The sequence below is a fragment of the Branchiostoma belcheri genome, unplaced genomic scaffold (assembly GCF_001625305.1).
Source record: "Branchiostoma belcheri isolate BF01 breed outbred unplaced genomic scaffold, Haploidv18h27 scaffold86, whole genome shotgun sequence".
NCBI lineage: Eukaryota > Metazoa > Chordata > Leptocardii > Amphioxiformes > Branchiostomatidae > Branchiostoma > Branchiostoma belcheri.
The window spans coordinates 926,756-941,338 of NW_017804531.1; the positions used below are offsets into that span (position 1 = coordinate 926,756).

Consider the following 14,583-nt stretch of genomic DNA (forward strand, 5'->3'; position numbering starts at 1 on the left):
AGGCCACGTCGATTTGATTATATGGTGACATCCACGCGCGCATGAATTTTGGTCCGTTTCAAGAAAAAAAAACGTTTTAAACCATACTGTAAATCGATCGTACAAAGTACATGCACAATGAGCAAATATATGCCATAAGTTGCAGAAGAATATTGGAAAACGATACTAATGTCGTGGAATGCCAAAATCGATTCCAAAGGAAAAGACTAAAATGTGAGTGATGAAGAGTCTGTTATTTACCATACCATACTAAGTGCGTTTGTTCAACCTTCATGGCCACGCACGTAGATTTCATACTTTTTTTGCCAAAGGTTTTTTATTCACACGTTCGCATCAGTTTTGTGATTCCCAGAGAATGTCATCCATATAATCAAATCAACATGGCCTCAGTGGCCCTTCCAAACTATGATTAGCGCCCGGCTCGTGTACAGTGCATGGATCGGCGTCTGGTAAGGTAATGGGGTCACAAAACATGTCTGCCATCCTAACCCGGCCGTGTTTCATCCTAGGCCACGCCGATTTAATTTTATGGATGACATCCTCTGAAGACCCCAACACTAGTGCGCGCGGGCGGATAAAAAAAATCCGGCCAAAAATAAAAAAAATGCTACTAAACCGAAGGAATACAAAGCTGGTATTGTGAATTTGCAACAGTATATAGCGACGTACGCAACAAGCCGCCACATGCTGGCTTTTTGAATAGGCACTGTACGTATGTACTGAGTTCTTGAGTCGTGGAGCTTCGGTAGCCTGGGTGCCATCCTCCAGGGATACCACCGGCTCCGTATTGTCGCTAACTACCATGGACTACCCATGCCTAGAGCCAGGCCAGACGTGATTTTTTTTATAACAGGCGAAATTGCGCGTGTGGATGTCATCCATAAGATGAAGTCGTTGTGGCCCCACATGAAGTAATCTTCGGCTGAGTTCGACCTTCTCCGCAAAGGCCGCGGAGTCGAAATGTGAGGAACGCGCGCCCGGTCGTGCGAGGCACCCCGCGTATGTCAATTATCAACCTTCCCCCAAACCTTTTCTGTCAGCAGGTCAGCTCGAGTTACACCGAGCGGTTTCATATTACCTGCCACTTATTTTTGTATGCAGGAAGTTTATTAATGATTTAATTGGAATAAAAGGCATGGCGCCAAACTTTTTGCAATTTTCGTCGCCAATATAGATAGCGAATAGCCTGGGTGGCATGCGTTTTGTAAGTGAGCTACTTGCACTCGCTACCGCGTTTTGGGTACAAAAGCGGATGGCTCCCAGTCTAGATAGCAACGTTTTCTTAATGTAAAAAGAAATAAACATTTTCGAAATCAACGTTTCTACAAATTACTGCTTAATATGGTTAATAGAACAAGACGGGTTGGGTCTGTCTAATGTAAAAAAAAGTTTTTGTAAGTAACACAATTTTAGCATTATAGTCGGTAGATATTGAGAATTAGCCCCTGAGTAAAAGACAAACTAAGCACTATCAGAGATATTATTCAAGTCAAACAAGTAAAACAGAAGAATATTTGGTTAACAACGTCTCCTAGATTAAAGCCTATAAGTACAAGAGTTTAACTGAGTACAAGAAAAAGTTAAGCACTATCAGAGATATTATTCAAGTCAATTACATCAAGTCAATGATTGAAACAGAAGAATATACTTTAGTTAACAACTTCTCCTTGATTGACCCCGACGTAAAGCCGTATTGAAGGTAATGTCCGTCCATGTTCTGACCTCATTACAAGGACGTTGTGACCGCACGCGATAGTAGGAGCTTAATGGTCTCTCTCGTGCAGCACTGGTCATTAGCAGTCACGAAGTGGCTTTGTAGCTTTGTAGCTTTGAGCAAAAGTTCTTTTGACCTTAAGGGGGCACACCCCAGTTTATTTTTGGCGACGTCTCAGGGAGGAGCCTAATGGTACAGTATTGTGTGCAGTTTGCAAGAATTCTAGGAATGGTACAGGCATTTTGTCCACAGGAACGGAATGTCCACAGGCATGTCTCTGACCCACATCTATGCCCACATTCCTGGAAACCATTCCATTGGGAAGACCTGTCTGCCCCGGATGGCCCTACTTCCTGTGACCCCAGGGCTCGTTCACTATACACTCATGGGAGGAGTGCACTGTATCTGTCTAGTTTTGATAGGAACCAGGTCTTCCTCAAAATCATGAAATTATGGCAGTGCCATGCAAACAATAACCCTAACAGCAACCACCGTCGCCATGGCAATGTATGTTTTCATTGCCAGTCTTGTTGGGTCTCAATTCGATTCGGCACACCCTCAAGTCTTCTTCAAGATCGTGTGACCAGCCTCTAAGAACACGTGACTATGAATCCGTGACGTCAGTAATTTCCCATGATTAAATATATATTGTCACCTGTTCGCAGTTTGTAAACTTTTAGAGCTATTGTATATGTCATCTTGTGAAAACTTGTATATGTACATTAACTCGCAATTCAGCTCATAAGCTGCGATGAGTTTGTATCGCATAATAAACCATTGTATAACAAGAGTTCCACGATCTCATACCTTCGCCAAATAATGTTAACCCTTGCGGGTGATGAATTCTACAATTTTAATCATTGATTTTGTAAATAAGAGCCTCATTTGCATGGATTATATCAGTTGATCATATTCTCCACCCAATGACAGTCTTCTATTAATAAAAAGGCTATTATAGCACTTCCACATAAATTATGCAAATTAAGTCATGATTTGAATAACTTATGTTTATTGATGTTCACCTTCACTTAACTTCCAAATGTGGCAAGTATAAATTCGGGGTGCAGCAGTTACAACTATGGAATTATAAACATTTTCCATTAATTATGCAAATTAGGTCCTCATTTACATAATCTATATCCTGAGATGTTTTTTTCGTTCTCAAGTAGATGCCACAAGTGTTTCATAGTTCTATTATCGAACAAAGCAGATTTATAGAATTTCCTCATTAATTATGCAAATTAGCTCCTGATTTGCATAATTACCATCTGCTTATGTCAAGCATCACTTCAACTACCTACATACCAAAAATCACGACAATACGTCAACCGGTTCTTGAGTTATCGTCCTTCAAATTTTTTTCAACAAATGCTCCTGCAGTTCCAGAACAAGGCGCTAGGGGACCCAAACTCATGTCACTTCTTCCCTACCCCAAGAGCTATCTACCAACCAAACTTTGTGACCCTAGCATGTCCAGAACATGAAAGATCAAAACCGGGAGTTCAGCTGCAGTACCTAGGAAAGCCTCCAGGGGGCCCAAAATCTAATCATTTCTAGGTCTCATGAAGACCTACCCACCTACCAAGTTTCATTCCAATCCATCCACTGCTTCTCGAGTTATCTTGCTAAACCACACACACACACACATACCCACAGACAAACGCTACTGAAAACATAACCTTCTTGGCGAAGGTAATAAACCATTCTATAAATATGGTAGGAAGCTGATACCGCCCACCGTCTATAGGATATTATGGTTTTCTTTTTCACAACTGTCTTATATGAGACATCTTCCTCAGAGCTTCTGACTGGAGCCCTGCTTCCCGCCGCTATTATTTTTTAAGCCCCTTCGTCTATGTTAAAGGTGTGTTTCCCGTAACGTAGATAGCCTCTGGTGTTGTATAATTCCTTCTGTGCTACTTTTGACTTACCCGTCTGTTGTTCTCCTCCACAGCTGATGCTCAGCACGGATCATGGGGATACACCGGTGACTCGGGTGAGTTTCTTTCTATACTCGTTTTGACGAGGAAGTTCTTGTATAAAGGAGAGCGTCGTATTCGTATTATATCAACCTTACCTTAAAATGTGTATGTGTTTGTGCGTATGTATGTATGTATTTGTGTGTGTGTGTGTGTGTGCTTGGTATGTATGGGTGTGTGTGTGTGTGTGTGTGTGTGTGTGTGTGTGTGTGTGTGTGTGTGTGTTTGTGCGTGCGTGCGTGCGTGTGTGTGGGGGGGAGAGAAAGAGAGGAGAAAGAGACAAAAAGAGAGACAGACAGAGAGAAAGAGAGAGAGAGACAGAGAGAGAGACACACAAAGAGACTAATAGTTAATTCGACGCTGCAGAAGGGCGGGTGTGATCTTTAAACCAGTTGATAAACCGTGGTAGCATGAGGTGCATCTAGTCCTAATAGCCCCCCTGCCGTGTCCATCTGTTTTGTCTGGCTGTTCCTAATACCTTAATCCCGTGATGCATAAGGAACGCGAGTTCAGGGACCAAAGTAGATGTCTGGGAAATTTTTGACGTTTGTCATATTGAACATTCCTTGCGCAGTTTTTGTAAGGTCGTATAAGGTCTTTGAAAATTCAAATCTCGTACGATCATGTTTCGATAGTTTTAATGACTCTATGACAAAGCACAAACACGCACAACAGCATTCCTTTTTTTTTTAATTATTCGTTCACATAGAAAAAGGTACAAGACATGGTGGTGCCGCACTCAAGTGGAAAGCACTTATGTTTACGGCACCACTAAATAAATACATGTAATAAAGAAAAAACAAACGCAACTTTAAGACAGGCAAAACAGTAAATACAGGAAATTCAAAGTAAGAAATTCCTTGGTTTTGTAAGGTCATATAAGTTTTGTAAGGTCTTTCTAAATTCAAATTCCCTAAGGTCATGTATTGACGAATGTTTCGAAAATGGCGAAATAAATTACCAAGGCTGTAGCAAGTAGAATCAGATAGAGCTAAGAATTAACTCCGTTTTCAATGCAATCGATTTGCACCTGCGCTGATTCTGCCAAATTGTTTGATCATTACAAAGTAACAACCCTAACTACGTCTGGACTATCGTTATAAATCTATTTTTGTCCATATTAATTCCACAGGAATGTAAAGTAATAACAATAATGCTCCTTTTTTATGACACCATCACATATAATCAGTCGGAGTCTATGTACGGTGGCCCACAGCCTATTAACTTTGACCCCAAACCGTCAGAGATGTCATGAAGTCGTCTTAGCGAATCATTTCTCGATAATACGTGTCTGGAGGGACATACATAAAGTCTGCACGCAATATCAACACAGACATGCCAATAAAGGTATCACCAAAAGGCATAAAGGACGGCCCCTTAAGATCTACACTTGCAACCAATCACGAGCCAGATTACGCTGATCGATTTTAAACTTAACGGTCCTTGGCACAGGTCTCGTCCCCAGAGCAAAGGCACACTTGTGACCAGGGCACACACGGGGAGTGGCTCCGTTTTGATGATGATTGTCGTTTGTGTTTTTTATTGGTGCAGAAAAAAGCCCAGAGTCATGATGTTTCCTGGGATGAAGGATGCGTCTAGTGATAATCCAAGCCATCAGTCACGTTGTTCTGCGCGCTTAAAACCTTCACACTGCGTTAGCGAAGTCGGTCGTTAAGGATACCGGGGTGCCTGGTGCTGATAACCTCATTGTCTGAGGGTAAAATAAGGCCATAAATAAGAATACAATGCCAAGGACGCAGCTTTTTACTTTCCGACGTACGTCGGAGCGATTTGGTATGTTGTTTATAGTTGTTTAAAAATAATGTTTAGAGTTAGATGTTCAATGGTTAGGTGAAAAAGTCGTTCGATGTAATATAGCCAGCTGCCACAGCACCACGTGCCTGCGAAGCTGCTGTGTTACACCAAAGGGCGGTTATACCGGATATACAGATACAGATATTGCGGAAGTATCATTGTGCCGCCAACTCTGATCCGTCTTAGGTGCAAAAATAAGGCAAATCCATGGTGAAGACATACCTCTTTCCCTTGTAATTTTGTGTCTAAATTCGGCGAAGCAAGGTGGGATTTCGTATGCTGTTCTTTGGCTTAGCACGATACCATCTTCATATATCTATCCCATGTACGATCCCGCCCACCCCTACTATACGCACTTGTTCACCGCAGAGAGTTGGCATCAAGACAAATCCGTTAACACCAGTGTAGCTCCCACACTTCCCCAAGGTAAATCTTCTTATAACTTCCCCGCAATAAGCACAGATAGGAGGATCTAAGAAAATCACCACCAATATTAGAATGCTCTAATCGTCAAATTTTGGCATGGTGTAGAGATGCACAATAGACATATATTTCATAAAGTAGAAAAAAAAAGGAAAAAATAGAGAAAGAAAAGAAAAAACGAAAAAACAGCCTCAGAATTGGGAAAATGATTGCTACGTAAACCACCACGGCCACATATAAAAGATCGGACAGCATTTTCCCCAGCACCTTCCATCTATGTTGCTGATTTTGTGTTATTCGAAAGTTGATTGCAAATACATGCCCGAGGGCTAATTGCAGTTACAAACAACACAAGAAAGAAAATACAGTGGTATGTGAGACTATATCTACGTCTAGCATTATACTATATTCTACAACATACATGGTACTAGTTATTTGCAGGTTTAAAAAAATCAGCTAGTAGATGCCTTATGCCCGAATTACATCGCCTTGCTGCAGTCTTAATGAAAAGGGAAAGAAGAAAATGTTCTCTTGCCCCGATGTAGTAAAATCATTCTGTGTTCACAAATATAAGAAAGGAACATTGAGCCCATGTCACGTCGGCCATAACTGACCGAACATGCAAGACACATAACATCATACAACACATCAGGACATACAATATTGCACAGTGTCCTTAAGTATTGCACAGTTTTCATTAAAATTATCATAAGAATTTGTTAAACTTTGACTTAAAAGTTACCAATTCTATCTAGTGTGAATCAGCGCCAGTATTAGAATGCTCTTCTCGTCCAATTTCATGTCTTCTGGGTAAAAATAGTGCTTCTTTTCCGCCAGGGCTATAAAAATGGTGTTCAGAGTATTGATTTTTTTGTACTGTATAATGGAACAAAAGCCCTCTTAATCGAACTCTCGGCGTAATCTCTGAGATGCATCTTGTAATGTATGGGAATGGCTTAGGTTCGGACCCTAGGGGGCGATCTGAGGGATGCGTTCAAAACTTTAGCAACAATTGGATGAAAACCGAGCATGGTCTACTGGAGGATTGGTATTGAAACGTTTTTCCTCGTGGGCATGATTTACTTGATTCCCGTGTGTGATTTTTTGCCATCAGCAAAAAGGGGGATACATTTGATAGAATATTATTGCTTTGCGATATGAGGCAACCGAGTCGCTAGTCTAGTATATATTGATGATATGTAGTCTCTGGATGAACGTGAAGTTCAAGCTTTAACTGTTAAGTTGCTTGGCATTTTCGAATCAGAGCACAACCAGACAGGAGCATCAGAGACATGTCCGTATGGGAATACAACTAGAAAAATGTCATTTCCGCATCAGAGCTCAACAAGCCGGCGAGAGAATGATATATAACGTTTTATATCGTCGGAGAATGTGGACTGATACCTCTGTGTAATGCCGTGTTAGATACAGACATGCACCAGACATGGGTATATCAGAGAAATTTCTGCATCAGAGCCCAACACATTGGCGAGGGAATGATATATAACGCTTTATATCGCCAGAGAAGGCGGACGGATACCCCAATGTAATACCGTGTCAGGTACAGATATGCAGATGTACAGAACGTTCCATGATAATAATTACTCAACATTCAGCACCAAGGACAGGCATAGCTGACAGGTGGTTGGAACGGAAACCGAAGCACCATTGAATACTGTCTTGCCACCGTAGGATCTGCTTGGAGATTACCATTTGGCAAGGTATTGTCAAGTAAGTATCATGGAGGGGCAATTCGGCCCAGTTTATTGCCCCTGTTGGTAACAGGGGAGCAAGTGACAGACCCTCCCCCGGGCCACCCTTCTAGTCTGCAGGGCGTCATTAAAACTCTGATTCTTTCCGGCCATTCACCTTCGATCCAATTTCCTAATCTCCAAGCAGATCTTTTGGCGGCTGCAAGACAGTATTAGATTGGCTAGTCAGTATCTATTTGCCAGACAGTATACATTTGCCAGACAGTATCCATTTGCCAGACAGTATCCATTTGAAATAAAAGAAATACCAGTATGAATGCCAGTACATAAAAGGGAGCCCGATGAAATGGCCTAAAAGATCCCAAAATTAAGCCGAAACCCGAACCTCTGCTAGGAGAGTACCAATTTCCTACTGAAAATGGCTGATTTTCTACTGAAATGCAGGGCTTCGTCCTAGTTACAAAATGACGTGCATTGACAAGCGTGCCAAAACAAGTAATGTGACCTTAGACTTGGGGGCATGAATAAGGCAACTCCCCTGACTGTGAATTACCTACATAATAACGCACAGACCTTCGAGCTATGGAGACTTTTTGAAATATATAATACGTATATCGTCAGCTTTATTCCCGATTGCCCTCTTATGTGTATCCTCACACGAATGAATGGATCTTTACAAACTTATCTCAGAATTGTAGCAAATGTCCATGTACAAGTATTCCCTACAGCCACAAGGCTATTCAAACTTCACATTACGTTGCTCCAAGTCAAGTCATAAATGGAAGCTATTGACCGACGCCGGGCTTTTTGCTGAAAAATGAAGCGACTTCTGGAATACAAACTCGTGCCAATGTCGTCCCTAGGCTAACCGTTAACGACAGTCACTCCAAGTAAAGCCATAAAGAAGCTGTTGACTTTTTGCTGCAAGAAACGACCTGTATACGTAGCATTTTGCTGAAAAATGACCTATAGCACAAGTCTTAGAATACCCGTCTTGATGGCGTCCCTTAGGCTAACCGTTAACAACAGTAATGACACAGCTGGGCGGTTCTGACAAGACAGCGCCTCCTCTGCCAGTTGTACCCAGACATGGGTCAGGAAATGGCTGATGACGGATGGAACACCGTCTCTTCAAACCCAATTTACCCCGCCCTTCCTGTCGCCTGGGCTGTGTCGGGAAATATTGAGTCCGAGTCGTTACAGAGATAACTGTCTGACGAAAATTCGATTTCTGGAGGGAAGGAAGGACGGCGGGCGCTAAGGATGTTTATCTTTGTGTCTCTTGTTCTTCTGAAGGCTGCGATAAAAGCTGACCAGATGAAACAGGCTTGGGGCCTTGTTAGAGGTTTGGTACGAAGAACATTCAGTTGTTTTAACTGTCTGGCATAGAATACTACTGATTGTTAAAGCAACAAGGCCCAGTATAATCGAGTGGGGCCAATCATGAGTTTCAGTATATTTTTCTAATAACAAAGCAGTCTTTTATACATTTACCTATTTTTACATTGTGGGAGCTTTTGCGTTTTAAGATATATTCAAATCCATCTAGCTGTAACATCCGGTCAAAGTACGAGCATTCCAACACCGTCAAGCCTGACTGTACAACAGTTCGTGACAGGACCGTGAATTGGCGTTAATTTCATCACCATCTCTCCTGGGTGCCGCGTAATTCGTTTCTGTTGTATAATTGGTGTTCAATGATGTTGTCGCTCCCTAGTCTGTAAAAGATAATCTCCAAGCAGATATCAAATTTTGGTGACTGCAAAGACAGTATCAAACTGGCCAGACAGTTACCAATTGCCACCCAAGGCTGGCGTAAAAAAGATATCAGTACAAAGAACGAGAGCCCGATAAAAACGCATTAAAAACGCCAATAATAATCCGAAGCCTAAACCTGTCTGCTTGAAGAGTATGTAAAATCCGACTCAACTAGGACGCAATCTGCACAATCCATTATTCTGCATAGATGAGGAATAAGATCCCTTCTGTCAGGAATTACTCATAAGAATGAAGAAAAGGGTTAAAGGACGAATTATATATTGCTGAGGTGGAGATTTCATATACACACTATATCGTTTTAATAGCTGCTTTTATATCCCTTAATAGAACTTATTTTCCCCTTTTATTTTGTACAGCGAACACGATAACCAGGTAGTAAAAAATAAGACAGTAACGATTTTTCAATCATCTCTTATGCAACTGTGAGCAGCAAAGTTATGCATCGTTAAAGGCAGCTGAAAGAACAAGATAAGATTATCATGACTCCTTCATGCAAAACTAAAGATACGGCCCAACCGGTAACATAGTTTAGATAAGTACACAAGGACATACATAAAGATACAGTTATCTTTGAACGGAGTTTGACATCTTGCAATCAGATAGCGTCAAGGTTATTGTACCTGCAGCATGAGTTGACTTTAGTTGAGTTTATTGAAATACCCTTTAGTATCCTATTATATTGAGGATAATTTTCTAGTCTCTACCAGACTCCTTTTCAATAAATAGTAGAACTCGGCCTATAAAGGAATGTAACTGGCCAGCTGGGGAGTTAGCCGATCATAGAGGGTCCAGTTTGCCTGACGTGCTACTAATCTTCCAGGGCTCGATAGGAAAAAGAGGACAGATACTAATACATAAAATAGATATAAACAGTAGTGTATAATATCACAAACGAATACAGTACAGCTTAACATACCAGTACAGACCTAAGGTTAGGAATTGAAGATTAAGAACGATGCTAAATGCCGCCAACTGTAGGCAGTAGACGTGGCAATGCCAGGACGATGGATGTCTAAGATTATGGATCGTCTTGCCCTTTTCAAGGGACGCAAGAAGCAGACTCTAAGATGGGAGGGTCTTCAATCTTCCCTGTTGTCCAGACAGGTGGAACTGATAGTGTATGGCCGCCCGTGTGACAGGGAAAGTAATCTCGATCTAGTTTTAGCTCACTGAAGTAATCTCCAAGCAGATGTTTTGATGGCTGCAAAATACAGGCCAGGCAGTATCCATTGGCAAATGGACACGGTACTGTTTGGTCAACGGATGCTGCCTTGGCTAATTTGATATTTTGCAGCCACCGAAACATCTGCTTGGAGAGTACACGGAAGAGATACTCTTACACTAGTAATTGCCGTGACAGAGAAGACAGACGCTATGTACAGTATTTACAGGTTCATTGTACCGGGGGAATTCCACTAGCTCCACAAGTACAATGAACAGTGGACTACAGCTTAATGTCCGGTCCTAGGGAATGCAACCCTTTACAGTAGCGTGCATGTTGGGTGAGCGACAACAGTGGATTCGAACTCCCAACCTCTTAATCCAGAGGCAAGGTCGATAAACACCAGACTACGTGCAGCAGGTCGTCTGTAGAAAGATAACGGTTGGGGAAATGGCAGGATTTTGCTGATGTATGCACTTACCGCACCGTCGGCCTAGGCAAGACCGTTACAGATAATTGAAGTTCTTAGTTGCAAGTTCATGCCCGAGGGCTAACTGCGAACTGACAAGTACAAGGGGTACAGAATGTATTGAAGAATGGTAAAAAAGCTTTGTTCTGATATAAAGTTCTACTTCTACTAATCTAACGTCCTATCTCTACTTAACACTAATAGCTTATGTATATGTGGGAGAGAGAGATGTGAAATACATTAGTAAGACTAAGTGTGACAAACTCGGTTTAGCGATAACCAGATCGGGTTTCCATCCAAAAGATTTACGAAAATTTCGCGTTTTTATGACAGATTACTGACATTAATCTACCAAAATCTAGTCTTTCTTTCAGTGACACAGTATGCGGATTTAGCTGTGTACATACAGCTTTGGTACTTAGCACACTTCCAACGGTGACAAGAAAGGCAGATCCAATCTTAAGCGAATTTCCGCCGGCTATTAAGGCAATGCATCTTATCTGTAAACAGTTACGACTTTCTTCTGAAGTTTTGAGATAAGGGTTAGTGGTTTAGCGGGTGTATTGAGCAGGGTTTTTAGTACAGCAGGCACGTCTGGCAGCATGCAGTCATAAAGAGAGTCTCACGGCGGTAAAATGCACAATATACACAACTGCTCTCAGGAGAAATCCTGTAAAAGGTTTGAGTAAAATTAAAATAGATGCGCGCCCACGTAAGGCTATGATCTCCTGCAGATTATGGTTTATTTTATATTTTAGTCCATAATATGTCGGCTTGCTATCAGCGATTTTGTGTTTTTAGTGTTTTCAAAAGACGAGATGACTTAATACGACGTGACAACGTGTAAGCCTGTATCCAGCAGTGAAAATTATTAATGGAACGGTGTTACTTTTGTTTTGTTTTAAGTAAGAGATATTAACGGGAGTACTTGCCGTTTGGGATTTGGCGCAGACATGTTGGAGCCTTGTAACGAGACAAAGTCCTCAGGCACCCATTCTCCTAGATGACTCGGGCTCCATTACGACTCTCGTAGACAGGTTTCAAAAGAGTTGTTCCATTTAGAAAGCTGGCGAGAGGGGAGGCTTTTCGGTATTCTCTTTGTTCGCCTGGAAAGCACACAGTTTTTAAAGTCATCCTCGAGGGGACACCTACGCACAGAAAGTGGCAACTTAGGACTCTCGGAATTCTCTCTTACTTTGCTGCTGTTCGAAGAGAGAAATAATTCATCCTGAAAGCTCATTTGTATTGGTACATTTCATGATTTGATTTGATTTATTGAAATTCTAATAATACAATGCACGTGGGACAAAGGCAGCTGTTGCTGGCGTTGTGTCCCACACACATAGAAACAAATACAGGGCAGACAATACTCATTTTCACTTGAGTTAAGTAAGAAACGTCGTGTTAAGTGCCTTCCCAAGGGCACAAGATCGGTGGCATGTCAGGACTCGAACCCGGGACCTCTTGGACCTACAAGATGAAGTTAATACCTTCGTTCAACACAATCAAACCGTTGTTTGCCACGCCTCGAGTTTTCAGTCGCACATCCGTCGACCTTCTTCAGGAGGGAAGTGATTCAATTGCTTTGAGCACTCCTATGCGACTGAAAACTCGAAGAAATAATTCAATTGTGACATGTACTGCTTTCGTTGAGTCAAATGCTCCCTACCCTACGTATCTTCCAAGACTGGTAGTAATATCAGAAAGGTCTTCTTGTCCCTTATTTATGCCAAAAGACATCCGCTACTTCTGGGTTCTCCGTTCGCATTGTAGGTTAACCGGGTAATCAGCACCAAGGACGGGTCTAACAGCGTCCTCAGATGTTTTCCGCTAGTTACATCACAAGGCGGCAAGCTACATAAGAACTCGCCTACCAAAGAACCAAATTTGCAGGCCCGAAAAGCAGCTAACATTCGCAACCGAGTTTCATGAACCATAGCACGTTCGACGTGTAATTCGATTTGGTGTGAGAGTTTGGCGTGGTTTGTATGTGTATATGTGGCAAGAAACTGGACATAAAAGTTTGGAAGTTTTAAACTTTCTGAAGAGCCCCTTGTTGTCCATATGTTCGATGTTTCGACATCCTTTCAATGTTATGTCTTTGTAGTTAACTCTTTGTCTTGTATGTGTATGGAAAGAAATTGGACATATGAGTTTTTAAGTTTCCGAAGTACCCATTGTTTTCAATGTCCAATAACTGACCACTACCTTTGTCTTCTCATGATCCTCCTTGTCTTGTCTTGTCACATCTCCACCCCGCTCTTTCCCCAGACAGGCCTGGCCTCTCTGCCTGTATCGGTAGGTACCCCTTCTCCTCCCTTCCCTTCCTTTCCGTCTGCTTTCCCTGTTGTCAAACTATGCACGACTTGTCGTTTTCTCGTTATGCGTGTTCTCTCTGCGTACCCCATACTAGACTCTTTTGCAGGCTGAATAAAAGTAGAAATCGGCCTAAAAATGTAGCTGGCCAGGGGAGTTGACCGAGCAAAGAGCGTCCAATTTGCTTGGCCAGCTACATTCTTTTAGGCCGTTTTCTACTATTTATTCACCCTGCAAAAGAGTCCGGTGGAGACTAGTCCATACCCCCTTGTCCAATCAGTTTCCTTCTGAAGAAGGCCAGACATGTTAATCAGTACGTTAGACTGATCCTCTGCCGCGTTAACCTCATTTTTCCACAGCAAAAGTCCGCCAGACTTACAGAGATCGATGTGAAGAGTTGTGATCGATGTGACCGTCTGTACCAGGGGCAGACTGCGCACCGTTTATCGCTGGAAAATGGGGCATCTTTGAAGCAAGACGAATAACGTCTAGGTTTTAACGTGCAAAAATAGCAGCACTTTAGAGAACTATCGGGTCGAGATGTGGCCATCAGTATTACAGGGGTGGGAATCCAGGAAAGAAAAATGAAATACTAGACCTTTTTGCCTCTTTGTAAAACAAAACTCACCTCAAAGTGCTTAAATTTTGCTTAAACCTTTTAACTTTTGCGACGCCTCAGTGGCGTAGCCAATAGAACGATCCTGATCGAACGCATCGAACATCGAACCCCCTGTTCTAATTCGAAAAAGAACACGCCGTGGGTTCGATGTGTTCGATCCGGAACGGTCTATAAATAGTTTGCTACTTTTTTTTCCTAATGTTACGATTTCCTATCCAACACAACACAACAGGTCCTTCCACGTGGGCCACCAACTTTCCCAACTTCTGTAACGGACAGAAGCAGTCGCCCATCGACGTGAGCACCAAAACGGCGACGCAGAAGTCATTCCAACCTCTGAACTTCAAGGGCTTCGACACCCCGCCGGCCGACGCACAAATGCGCATCAAGAACAACGGACATGCCAGTTAGTAAACGTTACTCGTACTATTTCAACATCAGTTGTCGTCTGTACTTCTTACATGTAGTCTTTTGCCAAGAACAGGTTGAACTTGTGTAACGTTCAAGTCATATCTGTAGAAAATGTACGGAAGAATATTGACAATATTGGTCGTATCATTGAAATCAATATCGTTGTCGATATAAATCAATATTT

The 14,583-nt window shown here is 42.1% G+C and overlaps 1 protein-coding gene across 1 annotated transcript in view; it reads left to right on the forward strand.

Annotated features, from left to right (window-relative positions):
• Positions 1–14,583, forward strand: part of LOC109487199 (carbonic anhydrase 2-like) — a 41,649-nt gene that overhangs the window by 21,803 nt on the left and 5,263 nt on the right. The window contains exons 3-4 of the mRNA XM_019791181.1: positions 3,669–3,710; positions 14,221–14,394. Coding sequence (XP_019646740.1) covers positions 3,669–3,710; positions 14,221–14,394 — 216 coding nt within the window. The remainder of the gene's footprint in view (positions 1–3,668; positions 3,711–14,220; positions 14,395–14,583) is intronic.